Raw genomic sequence first — 18143 nt, 5'->3', positions numbered from 1 at the left:
GACTGTACTTTGGTACCCATTCTTCAAACTCCCTCCTTCTTTCCTTCCTATCCCTGCCTTACATGGTGACTATACTTTCTGCTTCTATGAAATCAACTTATTTTCATCCGTACATTTGAGTGAAAACAGTGGCGTTTGTCTTTCTGTGTCTCACTTGTTTCATTTAACATGATGCTCACCAGTTCCGTCCATATTGCATCAAATGACTTGATTCTATACTTTTTAATGGCAGCTATTATTCTATTATATGAAAACTACATTTCTTTATTCATGCATCTGTTCCTTGGTTAGTTTGAATAATACTGAGATTAACATTAAAGATCAGGTGTCTCTTTCATATATTTATTTTATTTCTTTGGATACAAACCTGGTGATAGGACTTATGCTGGTTTGGACATGCACACACTGACAATTACAGCACATGCAAATGAATGCTGTGCTATACCTGCACTTGTTATTTCTAAGTCAGAAACAGGTAAAGAACAGACAGACGTCAACCTAGCCATCTAATCAGCCCTCACATGCTCCCAGTGCCCTCTTCTCTGTCAGTTTTTCTGCTCTGTGGCCTCCGTTCGGTGGCCTGTGCCAAGACCTTACATGTCCACCACACTGTGTGAGCAATCTTCACACAGTATAATTCTTGCCCCTTTTATTGTCAGTCTTCAGGCAGAACCCAGAGGGCTCAAATCCCTAGTGTTTTCTGACTCGCCTCCCTGGGCAAGTCCTTATGACAGTGGGCAGACACTGACATGTTAAACTTACTCCATAAATTTATGGATTTTTCACTGTGCTAGCTCTATCTCATATCAAAAGAAAGGTAAACACATCCCCCATCTCTGTTTCTCCTCTTTGACACTGAACTTTCCAGTCAATCATTTGCCACATACTTTCTTATGTGTCTGTATGATTTTATCACCTTCCTCCTCCTGCATCCTCGCACATGTCATTTCTGTGCCAGGGATCCAAAGCGCTTGTGCTAGGGCAAGTTCCCATGCAACGTCAAGCTTCAAATGGCCGCAGTAACCAAGCGATTCATAAATCAGGTGCTAAGATGCTCTTTGAGCCATCTGTGTTCAATGCATTACCTTAAGTCAGTCTGAAGCCCCAGACCAGTGATTTTTCATGCCAATACAACACCTGGCTCAGATAACTTTGTTTTTTTCTTTTTTTCCCTTTTTTTGTTGTTTTTGTTCGTTTGTTTGTTTGTTTGTTTGTTGAGGTAAGGTCACGCTCTTGCCTAGGCTGACCTGGGATTCACTATGTAGTCTCAGGGTGTCCTTGAACTCACGGAGATCGTTCTATTTCTGTTTCCTGAGTGCACCACCATGCCTGGCTTCAGATACCTTTTCTAAAAAGTAGCTTAAACATGATTAGTATCTATGAAATCCCTCTAACAGGCTATAGAGGAAACTTTGTAGAAAGCATTATGTTCTATTCTGCAATATATTTAGAAGTAATGTTGTGACCTTAGGCTTCCAGTCAACTGTGGGATCATTCTGCGTATTTCAGTCATTGAAACTATGTATATGATCTTATTTTATAAGGCTACCCAGTGGTACACACTGCTATTCTCACTTACAGAAGTAAGTAATTGCAGCTGAATGTGCTTATCAGACTCTCTTTTGAATGCTATAAACCACTGAAAATGTCACTGGAATTCATCCCCAGGACTGTGCTCTTAATTGATGTTTTACAACAAAGACAATGAGCCTTCAACATAAACTAATTAACATCACGAGAAATCCCAAACTCTCAGTAGTAATTGCATGGTTCAGCTTGTTCCACACATTATTTTTATAAACAATCTCAAGTTTAATTGACTCCATCAAAAATTTGACAGCAGTGTCTTTAAACTATCTTAAGAATGCTACAAAAGTAAGGTTCATCTGCTGCACCCACGTTCTCTTGGTAATAAGGCTTACAGGAAAGTTTAGCAGCTGTGGTGTACTCAGAATGACTTAGGCTTTATGAATTGTTTTTCCAGTTGGAATAATTATATCAGCTTGTAGAAGGTAGTGAAAAGTTCACTAACAGAAGCCACTTCAGTCAGTAGTTGGGTAGACCCACGCTATCATGAAGTCAACATCCCTTGTAACCTCTAGCATCAGCTCTGTATAATTTGGCTACTTCCTGTGTCCTTTCTCAGACTGGGACCTGAGAAGGACACAGGAAGTAGCCATAATTAAAGGAATGTTAAAGGAATGTATGAAAAGGTGCATAATTATGACTAATCTATCTGACATTAAAAAATGGAGGGAGGAAAAATTTATTTTGGCTTACAGTTTCAAAAGCACCAACCCATGTGCTGGGGAGGATATGGGTAGAGAAGAACAGTTTACCACATTTTGTTTGGGAATCTCAGAATTAGACTAGTTCACATCATGGAAGATGGAAACAGAATAGATCGATAACAGAAATGGTCCAGTGCAACATATCTTCCCCAAGGACATGCTCTCAATGGCTAATTTCTTCCCAGCAGGCCACACCAATCTCCTGTGTTATATTCAAATTTAAATCCATGAATGTATTAAGGCATTCTTAGACAGAGCCCTGATGATCTAACTGTGTCTGGAAATGGCATCATAGACACAGCTAGAGATGTGCTTTACTCACCTGCTGGGTTGTTCTTACTCCAGCCAGGTTAGCAAGATTAAGTATAACAAAAAGCCCCAGTTATGGTATGGTTAGCATAAGGTATTAGCTTAAATGACAGAAAGAGAACAGACTTCAATCAGACAAAAAGACTAATTTTTCATTACCAACACTGTTATTGAAGCTATTAATGACAATATTAAGGAATAAGAAGAGGATTTGACATACAAGGCTTCAGAATTTAAGAAAATATAACTGTTTCATGGTTATAGTCCACAAGTCAATAATTGAGATATACAAATAAAATGCTTATCTTTTTTTAAACATTATTTATTTATTTATTTGAGAGAGAAAGAGGCAGAGAGTGAAAGAGAGAGAGAGAATGGGCACACCAGGGCTTCCAGCCACTGCAAACGAACTCCAGACACATGCGTCCCCTTGTGCATCTGGCTTAAGTGTGTCCTGGGGAATTAAACTGAGGTCCTTCAGCTTTTCAGGCAAATGCCTTAACTACTAAGCCATCTCTTCAGCCCATTTTTAATCTTTTTTAAATATTGAACTCAGCCACAGTTTTATTAGGAAAAGAAGAAACAATAAAAATACAAGTAGGAGATTCAACAACTTAATCAATCCCCAGTAGTCACATAAAATGCTAGATGTGTTAGCACCCACCTGTAATCCCAGCACTGTGGACGCCATGACACAGATTTCTGGTTTCACTGGCCTGCTGGTGCAGCCTAATTGGTGAGATTCAAGCCAAGGAGAAACCCTGTCTCAAGAAGAGGTGGACATCACACCTGAGCGCAAATCTGAGGTTGTATTCTGACCTCCATAGGCATGACATGGCATGAGCACATCCCCATAAACACACACACACACACTCTCTCTCTCTCTCTCTCTCTCTCTCTCTCTCTCTCTCTCTCTCTCTCTCTCTCTCTCTCTCATTTATAAGCATTCTAGGAAACAAGCCAAGGATGATGCAGAATCCAATATTGAAGGAAAATGAACTTGAGGAAGTAAACAAATTTCCCCAGTAAGCACACAGGTAAAATGCAGGCTGGTTGATAAAAATGAGCCCTGAAGAGAAGAATAATTTTATGATGTGACCAGGCTGCTCAGTTGAACTGTGCACCTGAAGCTGTCACAGACGTAGACTTTCATGAGCAACTTGTCAATTCGTGTGAAAAGATCTCCTAAATGTACTATTGCCTTCGGAGAAAATGGTCTACATTTTTTTAAAGAATTTAAATTCCCACAGATCAGAAAATGTCATTGTTAGAACCTGACAGAGAAAAACAAATGCTTGTGAGTTTCCTTCTAAAAGGAAGGTAGCATGATATGATGGGAGCCATCAGGCCTGACATTCCATTACTGCCCGTGTGCCCTGAGCAATGCAGTCTCTCATCACTGAGGTTCCTCCTCTACAAAATAAAGGAAAAAAAATATCTCCCCTAGAGGTAAGGATAAAATAGAAAAGGCCAACGGATGGTGCCTGCATGGTGTGGGATGCCATAAGCATTAGTTCATTCCGGTCCTGTGTGTTTCTAAAAGGCAAAGCTGATGATTAAGGTAGGATGAATTTTCATAGGATATCTTTATATTCACTCTAATGACTGAGTTGAGGTTCACACATGCAGAATTCTATGGAAAATATGATACCTTTGAAATGCACTGAGATCATTAATATAAATTCCACACGTTCTCCAAGAAGAGCAAATTAGAAGAAATATTAGCCTATTGGAAAAATCAAAAAGATGCCATTTAAGCCTAATTATTTTCAAATAAAAATATATATCTCAAGTTTTCAATAAACTGACATTTAAGAATTTTTAATATTACAAAAGAGACAAGTTTTTTATATTTGCATTATGAATGTAATCCTAGGGAAGAAAATGATTTCAAATATTTTAAGTTCCAAAGAAGCAGCAGGAAGTTATTAATTGTGCCCTTGATGATCTTAAAATGTAGCAAGAGAAGCAGCCCCAGAGAGTACCAAAGATCTTTAACATATTCCTACAGAGAACAGTTAGAGCAGTAAGGACACTTTCAGAACCTGCCTGCAGTTGTACTTTAGAAACCTGCTTACACGTACACATTGAAGAAAGAGAATTAATTAACAGCACTAGAGCTATTCAGTTAGTATGCACACCTAAGGCCCTATGGCAAGGGACCGCTTCATATTTCATTAAATCAAATATACAGACCTACAAATTTTTCTTTTTTCAGCTCTTACACACACATACACACACATGCACACATATATGCACACACACAGAGATAACACATGAAGGTTTTAGGGTGAGGATACTTTTGTCTATTAGTTTCTTAAAAAAAATAAAGGATGATTATATTGATGGCAATAAAGACAGCCACCATTTCCTGACAGTTCATGATATGCCAAAATCCTGTCTAAGCTGTGCTCATGTGTTATCTTATTTAACTCTTCCAACAACTCAGCAACATGAAACTGAGGCTCCCGGATGTCACAGAAGAGCAGACACTCTCAATTTCCCACACAGTCATCCAGCTCACAGCTGTACATTATCAAAACCAATGCAATAAAAATATCTATGTCCCTGGTGTGGGCAGAACCAGTTAGCTTGAGACCGTAGATGGATACGTGCTGCAGGAATGGCTGGAAGATGAGATAAAGAGATGAGAGTGGAAGCTGCCATCAGGGTCTTCCAGTTAGTCAGGAGTATGCTCACTCATGACTACCAGAATGTAAACTTCTACTTATAAGAATGGTCAAGCTGTGATCTGCAATGGTCACTCTTGTCTCCCTCTCATGAGACCACCTCAATCACCTGTTTTGAAATTGTCTAAGTTTATAGAATCAGTGAGACCTCTAATCCCAGAGGCTGTCCTTCCCTGGAAGAGACAGATGGTGGATCCAGATGGGGCAGTCACAGCATTCCTATCATACCTTAGTCGTTTAAATCATGAGCAGATGGGCATCAGCTGAACCATCTTTCCATTTGAGCAGTTGCTTTCTGACAAGCCTGTCACTGCTCCTGGGCCTCTGGAGATTCCCAAACCTGGTTCCCCAGACACTGGGTTCTTTGAGTCCACATAAGTCCAATAAAGAGTGCTTCTGTCCTGTGAAACCCAGGAATCCTAATACACTATGATATCTAATTTCCTGGTTTGTCTAATACAATTTTCCCTCAGGCTTCACTAAGTTAATTCAAAGTCCCACATAATAAATAAATCAAAGCTAAAAGGAGATTTTTACATACATTCAATACAAATCTAGGCAAAATGTAACACAACAAGGTATACAAGATCAAACCATAGTGTTGGGGAGATAGGATTATAGAGAATTCCTATTAAAAAATAATACAAAACTAAAATAAAGAAAATAGTGCTTTGACAAACATGATAGTATTGTAGAAATAGATTTTATAAAATTTATTACTTATGAAAAGACATTGTAAATAAGTGACAAGTTTACTGAGTAAACATTTGTTTGTCCTATTAACCAGATACTGGTAAAAGTACTTGTTTAGGTTATTATTTTGTACAGTTAAGGAAAATTAAGTCCTAGAGGATTAAAGACTAATTTAATCTGATGCTGTAAACTAAATAAATAATAAACTAAATAAATAATACAAAAACTAAAATAAAGAAAATAGTACTTGGACAAACATGATAATATTGTAGAACTAGATCTTATAAAATTTATTACTTATAAAAAGACATTGTAAATGAGTGACAAGTTTACTGAATAAATGTTTGTTTGTCCTAGTAACCAGATACTGGTAAAAGTATTTGTTTAGGATGTTATTTTGTACAGTTAAGGAAAATTAAGGATTAAAGACTAATTTAATCTGCTGCTGTAAACTAAATGTAAAAAGACACAAATTACTAACAAAGATTCAAAGAAGTGAAAGGAAATATAAGTGTTTAAGAATTATTAAGGAGGGCTGGGGAGATGGCTTAGTGGTTAAGCACTTGCCTGTGAAGCCTAAGGACCCCAGTTTGAGGCTCGGTTCCCCAGGACCCACGTTAGCCAGATGCACAAGGGGGTGCATGCATCTGGAGTTTGTTTGCAGTGGCTGGAAGCCCTGGCATGCCCGTTCTCAATCTCTCTCTCTCTGTCTCTTTCTCTCTCTCTCTCTCTGTCACTCTCAAATAAATAAAAAATGAACAAAAAAATTTTTTTAAAGAATTATTAAGGAAACAAGCCCCCAAAATATAGGAAAAGAATTAAATAATTCCTGTACCATTATTACTCAGATTTCTTTATGCAACTACTAGAACACTTTTTGAAAAATAATTTTAACAAAATGAATCAGGAAACTAATATTTTATAATTGCAAATGGTACAAAATATTGCTGTCTACCTCTACCACACAAAATATTATGTAATAATAAATAAAAAGTAATAGTATTAAGCAAGAATTTAGTAACAGTGTGGGAATAGATTTCATTAAGTCTAATGTATATTTTGAAAAGATTAGTATGTCAATTTAATATTTAAATCAGCAAGTAAATATGAATTTCCTCTATAATAACATTTCATAAGTATTTAAGAAAGGTACATCATTGTGATATGAAATATGTAGATTAAACTGAAATTAAAAGAATGATGAGAATGTTTTTTGACTAGTTGAAGCCAACTTTTCTATATGCTCATTACAATAGGAAAGATAATTCTTATTCTTACTTCTGGCAAGTTGAGGGACAAAAGTAAAGCAGCAAAACTCAAGTTAGTGGTTGCTGAAAGTGTATTGAGGAGAAATGGGAGTAGAAGACAGTCATCCAAGTCAGCCCGACTGTAGAGATGCTTCTGCCGTTACAGTGTGGGGTGGATTTTGCATCCACAGGGAGAGGCCTCATGTTTAAGAAACATGTCTTGATGAGCCTTTAGGGACAAAAATAGTGAAGATCCTGAGCAGAACCTTTGTTTGTGAGGGCAAGGAAAGAACAGAGCAGATTTGGGGTTTCTATATATGCATTTTTGATATTTTTAAAGCTCAGAACGATTTTATTATAGCTTAAAGCTTTAGGAGGCTGAAGGTAAGGGGCCTTAGGTCTAGAACACGAGAGAAGGAAGCAAGATAGAGCTCTTGTTCAGGGAGGCAAGAGGGGATTTGAGAAGCCCCATGTGGGAAGAAAAGCGGAGCTCTTGACTAGAGAGGCAAGAGGGGGCTTGGAAAGACCACCTCAAGACCTAGATGTGGGTTTTTTTTTTTTTGTTTGTTTGTTTTTTTATAGGGAATGCTACATGAGGAAGACCAGGTCAGCAGGTTACTCTAGACAAAGACCAGATTTCCCAGCTTTGTCAATAATCTTAGGTAAGGATCAGTTTTTGTCCTCTAGGAAGGGTGTACATTTAATCCAAAGATCTTCCCTGGAGGATGTAACATCAAGGTTTCTGCAAGTTAGGGACATTTCCTGCTTTTAGCCAATGAATAAAAATACTCAATGATGTCATATACAAATGGGTTAGATATCACCAAGCATGTGCAGACTTTGTGGGGAAAACTGTGATCATAAGTATTTTTGTGTCAACTTAAATCTTGCTTACTATCTACTACTGGAATAATATCAGGTCAAAAATTATCTGGGAAATGTTCCTTTATCTGTTATGTTTTAGAAGACTTTGGGTAAGATTAGCATCATTTTACTCACATGCTCAATTCATCCATCATGCTACAATCTAGGCTTGAAGCTTTGATTGTGGAAGGTTTTCTCTTTATAAATTGTGGTTATTCATATTTTTTTCTGGTTCTGGTTGTGTGAGCTTTGTTAAGTTCTTGTGTCCAGAAAGTTGTTAATTTCATTTTATGTGCCAAAGCTAGTTGTTACTTTATGAACATTCTAAAGCATTCTACTGTAGACCACAGATAATGCAAAACTGCTTTCTTATTTTTTAAGATGAAAGTTTATTCCATTGTTTTTTACTTTCCTTTTTTATGATTTGAACCTATAATTTTCTGTAAACAGTGTTCTTGATTCATCTATAAAATGTATTGTGTTTTCTTTAATGTACCTTTAACCTATTTTTAAACTTCTTTATTGATTTGGGAGATATTTATAATCATTTACCTTAAGTTCCAAATATTTAATGAGTCTCTAGAGTTCTTAAATACCATGGGTTTTAAATCAGTGTTTTTCCCCCATGGCAAAAGAATACTCTGTTATTCTAATTATTAGGCATTTATTGGGATTTTCTATATACAATTTTGTTCATTGTTCATAGGCATTAGAGTAGAATATATATTTTATAGTTTTGAGTGTTAGTTATGAAAGTTGTTTAATAGTGCTTTCCAAACTTTTTATTTCTACTTAGTTGTGCTACTTTTTCTATTAATAATAAAAAAGTTCACTAAAATTTCCATCTATCTTTATGAATCTATCAAATTCCCTATTTACTTCATATCCTCTAAAATTTGTTTTTTTATGCACTGATCTCATTATCATTATCATAATACATCTCTTTTTACCCACAACACAGTCCAACCTTGAAGTTTATTTTGCTTCTGCTAGTAATATCACCATGGAGGTTTCTTCTGCTTAGTGTTTTCATAGTGCATCGCCTATCCTTCAATGTCTACTTGTGAATGCCTTTGTGTTCAAAGTATATTTCACATCAGTCTGGAGTCCTTTATAAAAAAGGTCTTGGTGCTGAAATCAAACTGGAACTTAGACAGAAGTCGTCTCTCTGCCAGATAGCTGCCATAGTGCTGGAAGGTGCTATGCAAGCTGCTAGGGGAGAAAAGTCACTATACAGCCTGAACAAGCAGTAGATCCTGCAAGCTACAGAATCAACTAGGCAGGTAAGGTGCACACAATGAGGCAATAGTAGCTCATAAGTTATGGAGCTTATCAACTGCTCTTTTATTGGATAAGAGGCCTTGCTCAATGGAAGAAAATAATTTATGTCTGAGACTGAGCATGAGTTAACTAGCTATAGCTTAGAAGATGATAGACCCCAGGGGGAAGCTTTTGCTGTCCTTTGGCTAAACAGTGGCATTATGCCACATCAAACAGCCTTCTAAATGTGTATGGTTAAGCCCTTTGATTAATGCTGCTCTAACTTTTGGTTAGAGAATCTTTATACAGATGACAAGAAATACTGTGAAGACCAAAGACAAAAAAGGACAACAAGAAGAGAAAAAAATCCTATGTCTTAGCAGAAAGTTATTCTACCCACCAGGACCCAGGAAACATTGCAGAGATAGTCACTGAAAAATATGACTGTAGCCCTCTCTGCTGTGCAGAGAGCCATGTTTATGGAGAAGATGGTAGACAGTGGAGTTGTGAGGAGACTCAAACTCATCAAAGTAGAAAATGGGAGGATGTCTAGAGCTCAATTCTAAAGGAGATTTCTAGCAAACCCTCTAAAATTCAGGAAATGTCATTGAAGAGAGAACAGAAGAATATAAAAACCATAGGATGCATAGGCTAATATTGGGACATTGTCCTCCTGACATTAAATGACTGGTATACTCAGGACCATACATTGGTTTCCAATACCTCCACATGACCAGCACAGTTCTGAGCTCACCAGTCTTTTGACATGGAGGATGGAGGAAGACAAATGGAAGTAGACAACGAAAGAGAGGAAGGACTACCTTGAAAGAGGAATGTTCTCTGGGGATGAGGGGTGAGGGGTGAGGGAAGAGATCAAAAACAGAAGGAAGGAATGGGAACATAATCAAATTGCTATGTGCTCTTACATCAAAGTGTTCAATAAAAAAGTTGTCAACTCTGCCATTAGTTGGAGTATTTAGATTATTTATACTCCACATATAGTTATTAGATTGGCTGGCTTTTAATCTGTCATATTATCAATTTGTCTTTGTACAATTTGTTTTGGAGTCTATTTTCTCTTACTGTATAATTTATACTGGTTACTCTAGGATAGTAGTTTTTAAACTTTTGGTTTCACTAGCTTTTTATACATCTAAAAGTTAATTTCCAAAGAGCCTTTGCTTATGTAGATTATGTCCATCAATACTGGTGGTCTTGCTAGAATTTAAAACGAGGAGCCTTTAACACAGGAGCTCCTGTGCAACATGGTCTTCAAAGTATCCTGAAGTGCTCCTGCCATTCTCACCTGCTTGAGTACCCTCAGGTGTGAGCCAGGTTCTTCTCAGTCTATGGATGTAGACTTCAATAAAGTAGTACCGAGCTGTAACAACAAGTCATTTTCTGTGTTGAATAACCCCCAAATTTACAGATATGAAATGGAATTACTCTAAGAACAGTGTTTGGAGAGATATTATGCTGCAAGGCTGTTTACTGATGATTGAAACATTTCTCCTTGGTGGGAGCTGGCAAACTCCAGAAACTTATAAAATTTTCAACTCAGGACCTACCTTCTGGAAGTAGTTGTAAGAGAATTCCAGTAACAGAGTTCATAGGTACTCATCTATGCCGGGGATGGTAATTTTTGGTGATAAAGCTGCCTTTGAGTAGCACATGATTCTGTAACTAACCCCAGTATAGTTACTGGTTCACAAGAAAGGACCTGAATACAATCATCTTTTTGGTTTCTCTTGGCCCTCTTTGTATGGATTGAATATAATTTTTACTGTACATGACCCAGGAAAAGGAACTGAGCAGGTTTATTGTCTCAGAATGTGTTATGAAGGTAAAAATCAAGGTATAGGATGACTCCTATCAATCTGTTAAAGTGGATAATTCTATGAAATGTCTTAAGAACCAGCAGGAGATGGAGAGCTCTGGGAAGTTTGTCTGTAACCCAGCACATGTGGATGAGGGATTGCTCTGAAAATGGAATCCAGCCTGAAGGCTTGTTGGGATGATTGTATTTATCAAGAGTCCTTAACGCTGCTCTGTGTTTGAAAATCAGTTTCCTATAGGCTCAAGCTGCAGCTAGACTGTGGCTAGCCGGAGGGGTGCTACCAGGCTAGGCAGGAAAAAAAGCAACAGGAAATCTAGTATTTGTAGACTCCTTTACCCATTTAATAACCAAGAAGATTTGGATATTTAATGCATTGGAATGGATAAGAAAACAAATAACTAGGATGACTATGTCCATGCCTTTTAACTTAACACCCAAAAGAGTGAGAAAAAGATTTTTAAAAAGGCATCCCTTGGCAGAAAAAAGGACTCCAAGCTGGTGTTAGGCCTACCTGCTGCCTGCAAAGGAGAAGAAATTCATGGAGGTCAAACTAGGGAGCTTCCAAATTAGACCCAGATTGGAATTTCACCCCCTGCCCTGCCCTGCAATGGCATTTGTTGGAGTTTTTTAGTCAGATTCCACCCAGTGTTACCACAGGTATGTACTTATGAACCAAGGGAGCACTGGCTGGTTTACCATGGTGCTGGCATTGTGTGTGCTGGCTCCTGCCATCCTTACAAGGAACTCACACAGGTGAGCAGTGATGCAAGGTCCACTAAAGAGGGGCAGCACGGAGGGCACTCCACATCTCTGAACATGACCGCTTGCCGTGCTCCTATTTGTGGAGTTCTCAATATGGCTAAGTCCTTTCATAGCCTGCCTGAGACCTAATACACAATAAAAGGAGACTGTAGAAAAGAAAGTAAAAAGGAAATCTTTGACTGTGTGTGTGTGTTTGTGCATATATATATATATATATATATATATATATATATATATATATATATATGTTAGAAAAGTACTTATAAAAAGCAGTTCATAGATATAACTCTGAGCGGCTATGGGTAATTAGACTTGCACAGAGAAAATGGCCTCTGTTAGTTATTTTCATCACTTCTGAGAGTTGTTTTGAAGCTTATAGGAGTTACTTCATAGGATAAACATAAACACTGATAAGCATCAAACAAGCATTTACTACTATCATTACTGGTAAAACTGGCTTTGTAATGATGCTTTCACATAGACTCATCAGGGCTAAATGATTTGCGTACAACCCAAAGTTAATGAGTGCTTAAGATGAGATTTGAACTAAATACATATGATTTTAAATTCAGTTTTATTTTAGCACACTATTATGCTAACTCCACAGGGCAAATTTCCTCCGCTTTAACTTATTCTAAATCAGTTCATACAGAAACAAATAAAAGATAGTTTCAAATCAATGTAAACATACAACCATGAATTAAAGTGACTATTCAGATCACAAGATAATACTAGGGTTTGACCTCCAGGGCTCAGGAAACATTGTAGATGAGGGAGTAGAAATAATGTAAATGTCTGAGGATAGGGAGGAATGCTGTGGCACACTGTCTTCTGGATACCACATGATCAGCACTCTTATAAACTCACAACAGCTAGGATTTCCTCCATAGATCTGGGCCAGTAAACATTCCATCATTGATGGAGCAGGGGCTCATGAAGCTGCACCTCCCCTGGAAGAGCTAGACAGCTAATAGTTGTGGGGGTAGGGTGGCTCGTTTCTTCAGTCATGTAAAAACCAATTAATTGCCCATGTTCCAGTAAATAACAACCAGGTCCATGCTCCTGCAAGCAAGCCTAGTTAAACTCAAGGAGTCACCAAAATGACACAACATAAAAGTAAGATTTTAGGCAAACTGTTTCTTTTTCTCTTTCTCCATAGGTACAATGGGCAACCCCAAGTCTTCCAGGTTTGTGGTTTGGTAATTTCCATTGTTGGGATGTTTACTAAGTCTCTCTGCCCCAGGGGTTTGGTAAGGAATGCTACTTCCTTTCAGTCAAGGGGACAATGTCTATACCTAAGTCCCTAGTGGAAATGTGACAGAACAAGGCCCACTTTCCCAAAGGAGTTTCATCAGTGCTCTAGGTAAGCAGACAATAACAAATGACCATCAAACCCCTCCTTCAAAAAAAGGAATGATTACAATCATGTACACCTTGGTCAGGTGTCCAACATCCAAACATATCCACATGGCCCATGTAAGACCTCTTTATTCTAGTACAAGATTTCTGTTCCCCTCCCTAAAAGCCTTACAGCCACCACCCTTCCCATGCAGGGTGGTTCAAAGTTCCTTTTCTCATGATTAGGACCCCACTACTCTCTTTCCTCATGGTAAAAATCTTGGGGTCCTGGTAAATATTTTGTCTCAGAGTCTAGTTGGGAAGAAGGGGTTCAGTGGAACAGTGGATGAGAGAGGGTAATGACAGAGGGTATAACCAAATAAACCATATACATTTATGAAATTGTCAATAAATAACATTAAAAAGTAAAATAATAGGGGTTGAAATATATACTTATTACTCATAATTCTCTTAGTTGTCAGATTTTCATTTTAAAATTACTTGATAGTCCATATTTACAGGTAATACCTGGACATATATTTAAATTTTTGTCTTAAAATTAGTGGTGAAATAAAATCCATAAAACAAATAGTTAAGGGAGATGTTAGTACTCATATGTGGAACTTGGAAAAGAAAATGTCATTTCTGGTTCCTGAATATTTCAATGAGAGAAAATGATGACAAATTCTATTTTTAAATTTATTACAGTATAGAAAAAAAATGATACACTTTTGGAGGCAATTGGGAAAACATTATTTAGAATATTTGCTTCTTGGCTGAATCAAACGTATTTTTTGTTACAAACCAATAATTCAAAAATATCTGTGAGCCGGGCGTGGTGGGGCACTCCTTTAATCCCAGCACTAGGGAGGCAGAGGTAGGAGGATTGCTGTGATTTCAAAGCCACCCTGAGACTATATAGCGAATTCCAGGTTAGCCTGAGCTAAAGTGAGACCCTACATAATCCAAAAACAAACAAAAACAAAAATAATCTGTGGTAGTCAATGTAGGTTTTCTGTGATACAGAAACAAATGCAAGTAGAAGACCATTGTACTATGTAGAATTTGAGATTGCTAGAAGACATTAGAGTAATTAGAACAAATATTTTTGACAAGGGAATATCTAAAAGTACTAACCGTTTTCTTCAACTTTTTGTCAATGCACAATTATGTTCCTTCTCTCTGGTGAAAATTATGCTGATTAACAATTTTTTAAAAGACTCTTAACTATAAGTTTAACATATATTGTTTGTATATTTGGTACCCAAAGAAATGCTAGCAGAAGGGCTGATAAAAACTTTACTCTTCTTGCAGTTATAGTTAGGCAGAAATAACACATACATTATGTGCCACAGAGACAAGCATCATCTATTTGACAGAGACTTCAGACTAAGAGTCACCACTCTGACACATTCCCATGCTAATAAGAATGTACCATGTAATAAGTATGTTAGATGTACAGTTTTTATTCTTGTCACTGCCTTTCTTATGTTAAACACATGAAGGCTCACAGTCATGTTTTCCTTAACATGTGGAACTGAGGTCCCGAAGCAGCATGTCTTTTTAAATGGATATGTGGTTACATGAGAGGATAAGTTTCACATCCATATAAAGAACAAAAGCAAAAGACATTATTTTAGTTTTTTGTACTTCTAATATCTTTGATATTAGTATTTTCCCAAGTTCATTCCTTCATGTATTATCCCCACAGTGTTTCCTCTTTCCTTTGTTGCTTTGATACAGGTCTCAAAAAGTACAGGCTGGCCTACAACTCACTAAATGTAGCAGAGCATGACTCTGGATTCTTGGTTCTCCTACTTCCATGCCCCAGTACTCAGACAAAAGACATGCACTACTACAACCAGCTTAGATTCGATTTGGGTCGGTATTTCATCTGTAATGTTACTTGTATTTGTCTACTTATATATAATAATGGGGGTCACTATAGTTATTTATGATTTTAAGATTTTCTTCAAAGTATACTTGAAAGGTATAATGAACTCACCTTAGAGAGGCCACCTACTTCCAAATAAAAGCAGATAATGAACACATTCCAGGTGACCCAGAGGGCAGTCCATACTGTATACTGCAAGGGGAGGGAGTTGAGGGAAGAGAAAGAAGAAAAATGTGGAGATGAAAGGCATATATATGAAATAAATCAATAATAAAAATGTCAATAAACCTGTCTTCTCGCAAAGAAACAGACAGGGAATACTCAGAAAAGAGCTCTCTTTATGAAGTCTTTTAACATTAAGAAATTAAAAACCCAATAGTTCCTATGGCTTTCAGTAGATGCCAATAAACCTAGATTTATTTCTAAAGTGCTTTTCTGGCTCGCAAGATAAATCCAAGTGCTCACATGATTTCTGTTTTCTGAGTATTACCTTTTTAAGAGAATAAAATTTTATGAATTTCCTGTGAGTTATCCATCTATTACCTGTCCATGTGTACTCCATGTATGTATCATCTACTTATCTTTCTCTGTGTTTGTCATTGTCTATCATTTGTCTGTCAGCTATCTACCATGCACCACCTATCATCTGTATATCTGTCATCTATTAATCTATCTATCTATCTATCTATCTATCTATCTATCTATCTATCTATATGGTCTGTCATCTATCTATAAGCTTTATATTATAATGAAAGCTGTCAAATTTTAAGCATGTTATTTAAAACCAGAGTTTCCATATCTCTGAATGCAGGTAATATTTGAAATGGAAGTATAGAGTAGTATTAACTAACTATCAACTGTTGAATTGTTGAGAGTAGAAAATACAATAATATAGTGAAAAAAACAACATATAAAGTATTTTTTAAATCATCAAAATGAGTAATTGGGATAAAGAATGGGTAAATGAACAAGAGATTTCGTCAATGGAAACATACATTTACTTCCATCAAACTCCAATCTTGCTTGGCTTGATGATTAACTACCTTTAGTAATATAATATGCACTAGGAAATACCTTCTTTCTGAGGACTAGTTGATTTTAGTCAAGGTAGCCCTAGACTGGACACATGGATGGAGACTCAGGGTCTAAGGGCTCAGTGTACTTAATTATGACCCCAGCAAAACTGAATTCTTCATTCTTAATTAATTCATTCTTAATTATTGGCATTCAACCCTAAACATACAAATATTGTTTTTGGAAACTCATTCAATCATTAGTTATAACAATGACATAATAAAACAAATCATTTTCAAGGATTACAGGCCAAACTTAGTGCAATAGTGGCACACAGCCATGGTGGGGAACCAACTGTTCTTGATTTGGCTAACTGATCCCCTCGGTGGTACAGGACCCATAGCTGGAACTGGGAAACAAGTCAGAACCATATCCAAACATAAGCCCACTCTCCAATATCAAGCTACCATCAATCATGGGGTACAAGATGGCCTACACCTATTAAACTCTCTGTTAAAAAAGTAAGTGTTATCTCAATTTTCCGGGTGCTAACTTACTCTCCATTGGAGAATTTGCTTCTCTTTTTCGTTCAGTTATTTATTTATTTGAGAGCGACAGACATAGAGAGAAAGACAGATAGAGGGAGAGAGAGAGAATGGGCGCGCCAGGGCTTCCAGCCACTGCAAACAAACTCTGGACGCATGCGCCCCCTTGTGCATCTGGCTAACGTGGGACCTGGCGAACCGAGCCTCGAACCAGGGTCCTTAGGCTTCACAGGTAAGCGCTTAACCGCTAAGCCATCTCTCCAGCCCTGCTTCTCTTTTTCAGATAGATGCAGATCCTAAGGAGAGAGGTGCCCCATCATACCTAAAAAGGGGCCTGAGTGAAACTAAGGAAAATTGGCAAAACAAACAAGGGCGTTGTTTTCTTGATGAACTGGATACCAGCACAAAGGGGATGGAGACCAACACAGAGAAAAACCAACTCCTACCAAACCAGAGAGCCAGAGCCTCAGAGGCCCCCAATACCTCATCACTGAAGCAGACCAAAAATGAACCCAACATGGCTCAGGGAAATTTTGTGAAAGAGGGGGTGGAAAGAATGTCAAAGTCACATGTTGGGTCATGATATGCAGATACATTTATCTACCAAGAACTGTGGCCTAACTTCACAATGCATGACCCACTTACATCAACAAGGAGGGGCCATTGGGAGGGGGTAGGTCATGGATGAGCCTAAACAATGGTACCAAACTGCCTGTATTTGCTGAAAAGAAAACTAATAAATTAAATTAAAAAATTAAAAAAAACTTCAGCAAAAGGGCTACAGACCACATTTATCTATGTTATTGGACAAGAACAGTACATTACCAGTTTTCTAAAAAGTTATTTCATTTGTTTCATAAACTTAAATTCTATAACTAATAATATTTTTAGAATGGCAATGTCTAGCATATTTTTTGTTTCTTTTCCATGATACTTATCTAATTTATTATTGGTTGAGAACAGGTGTAATATTGAATTTTTGATTGTTGTGATATATAAGTGATTTGCTTCAGTGTGAATATGAGAGGGCATGTTGACCACAGACCTGCAGAAAAGATCCCTAGCAATGCAAATCCATGCACAACCGTTTTCAAGTCAGACCTATTAAGAATCATGGCCTTAGAGATGGATGTCATCTCTGCCTTCATTTCAAAGTGGATTTTAAAATCAATAATTCAGTTGAAAGGAAAATTAAAAGGGGAGACAATTCTTCAGTAGTGACAAATGCCCTGTGGATACTAGAGAGCATGGTGACATGTTTTTATACCCAGGTGGGTATATGTAGGTGCAGTAGAAAAGGCTCAATTTCTTCATGTGAAAAAAATTATTCTGTGTATCTTATCTCACTCTCTTCTACTTAAGTTCAGTACATGTATTTTAAATCCTAATTCACATAAGC

General features: G+C 37.3%; 1 protein-coding gene across 1 annotated transcript in view; it reads right to left on the bottom strand.

Moving 5' to 3' along the window:
- Nkain3 (sodium/potassium transporting ATPase interacting 3) overlaps positions 1 to 18143 on the bottom strand; it is a 656444-nt gene that overhangs the window by 311194 nt on the left and 327107 nt on the right. The window contains exon 3 of the mRNA XM_045144576.1: positions 15297 to 15377. Within this exon, the coding sequence (XP_045000511.1) occupies positions 15297 to 15377 (81 nt within the window). The remainder of the gene's footprint in view (positions 1 to 15296; positions 15378 to 18143) is intronic.

The sequence above is a fragment of the Jaculus jaculus genome, chromosome 2 (assembly GCF_020740685.1).
Source record: "Jaculus jaculus isolate mJacJac1 chromosome 2, mJacJac1.mat.Y.cur, whole genome shotgun sequence".
In the NCBI taxonomy this organism is placed as follows: domain Eukaryota; kingdom Metazoa; phylum Chordata; class Mammalia; order Rodentia; family Dipodidae; genus Jaculus; species Jaculus jaculus.
This window is presented reverse-complemented; position numbering and strand designations above follow the sequence as displayed.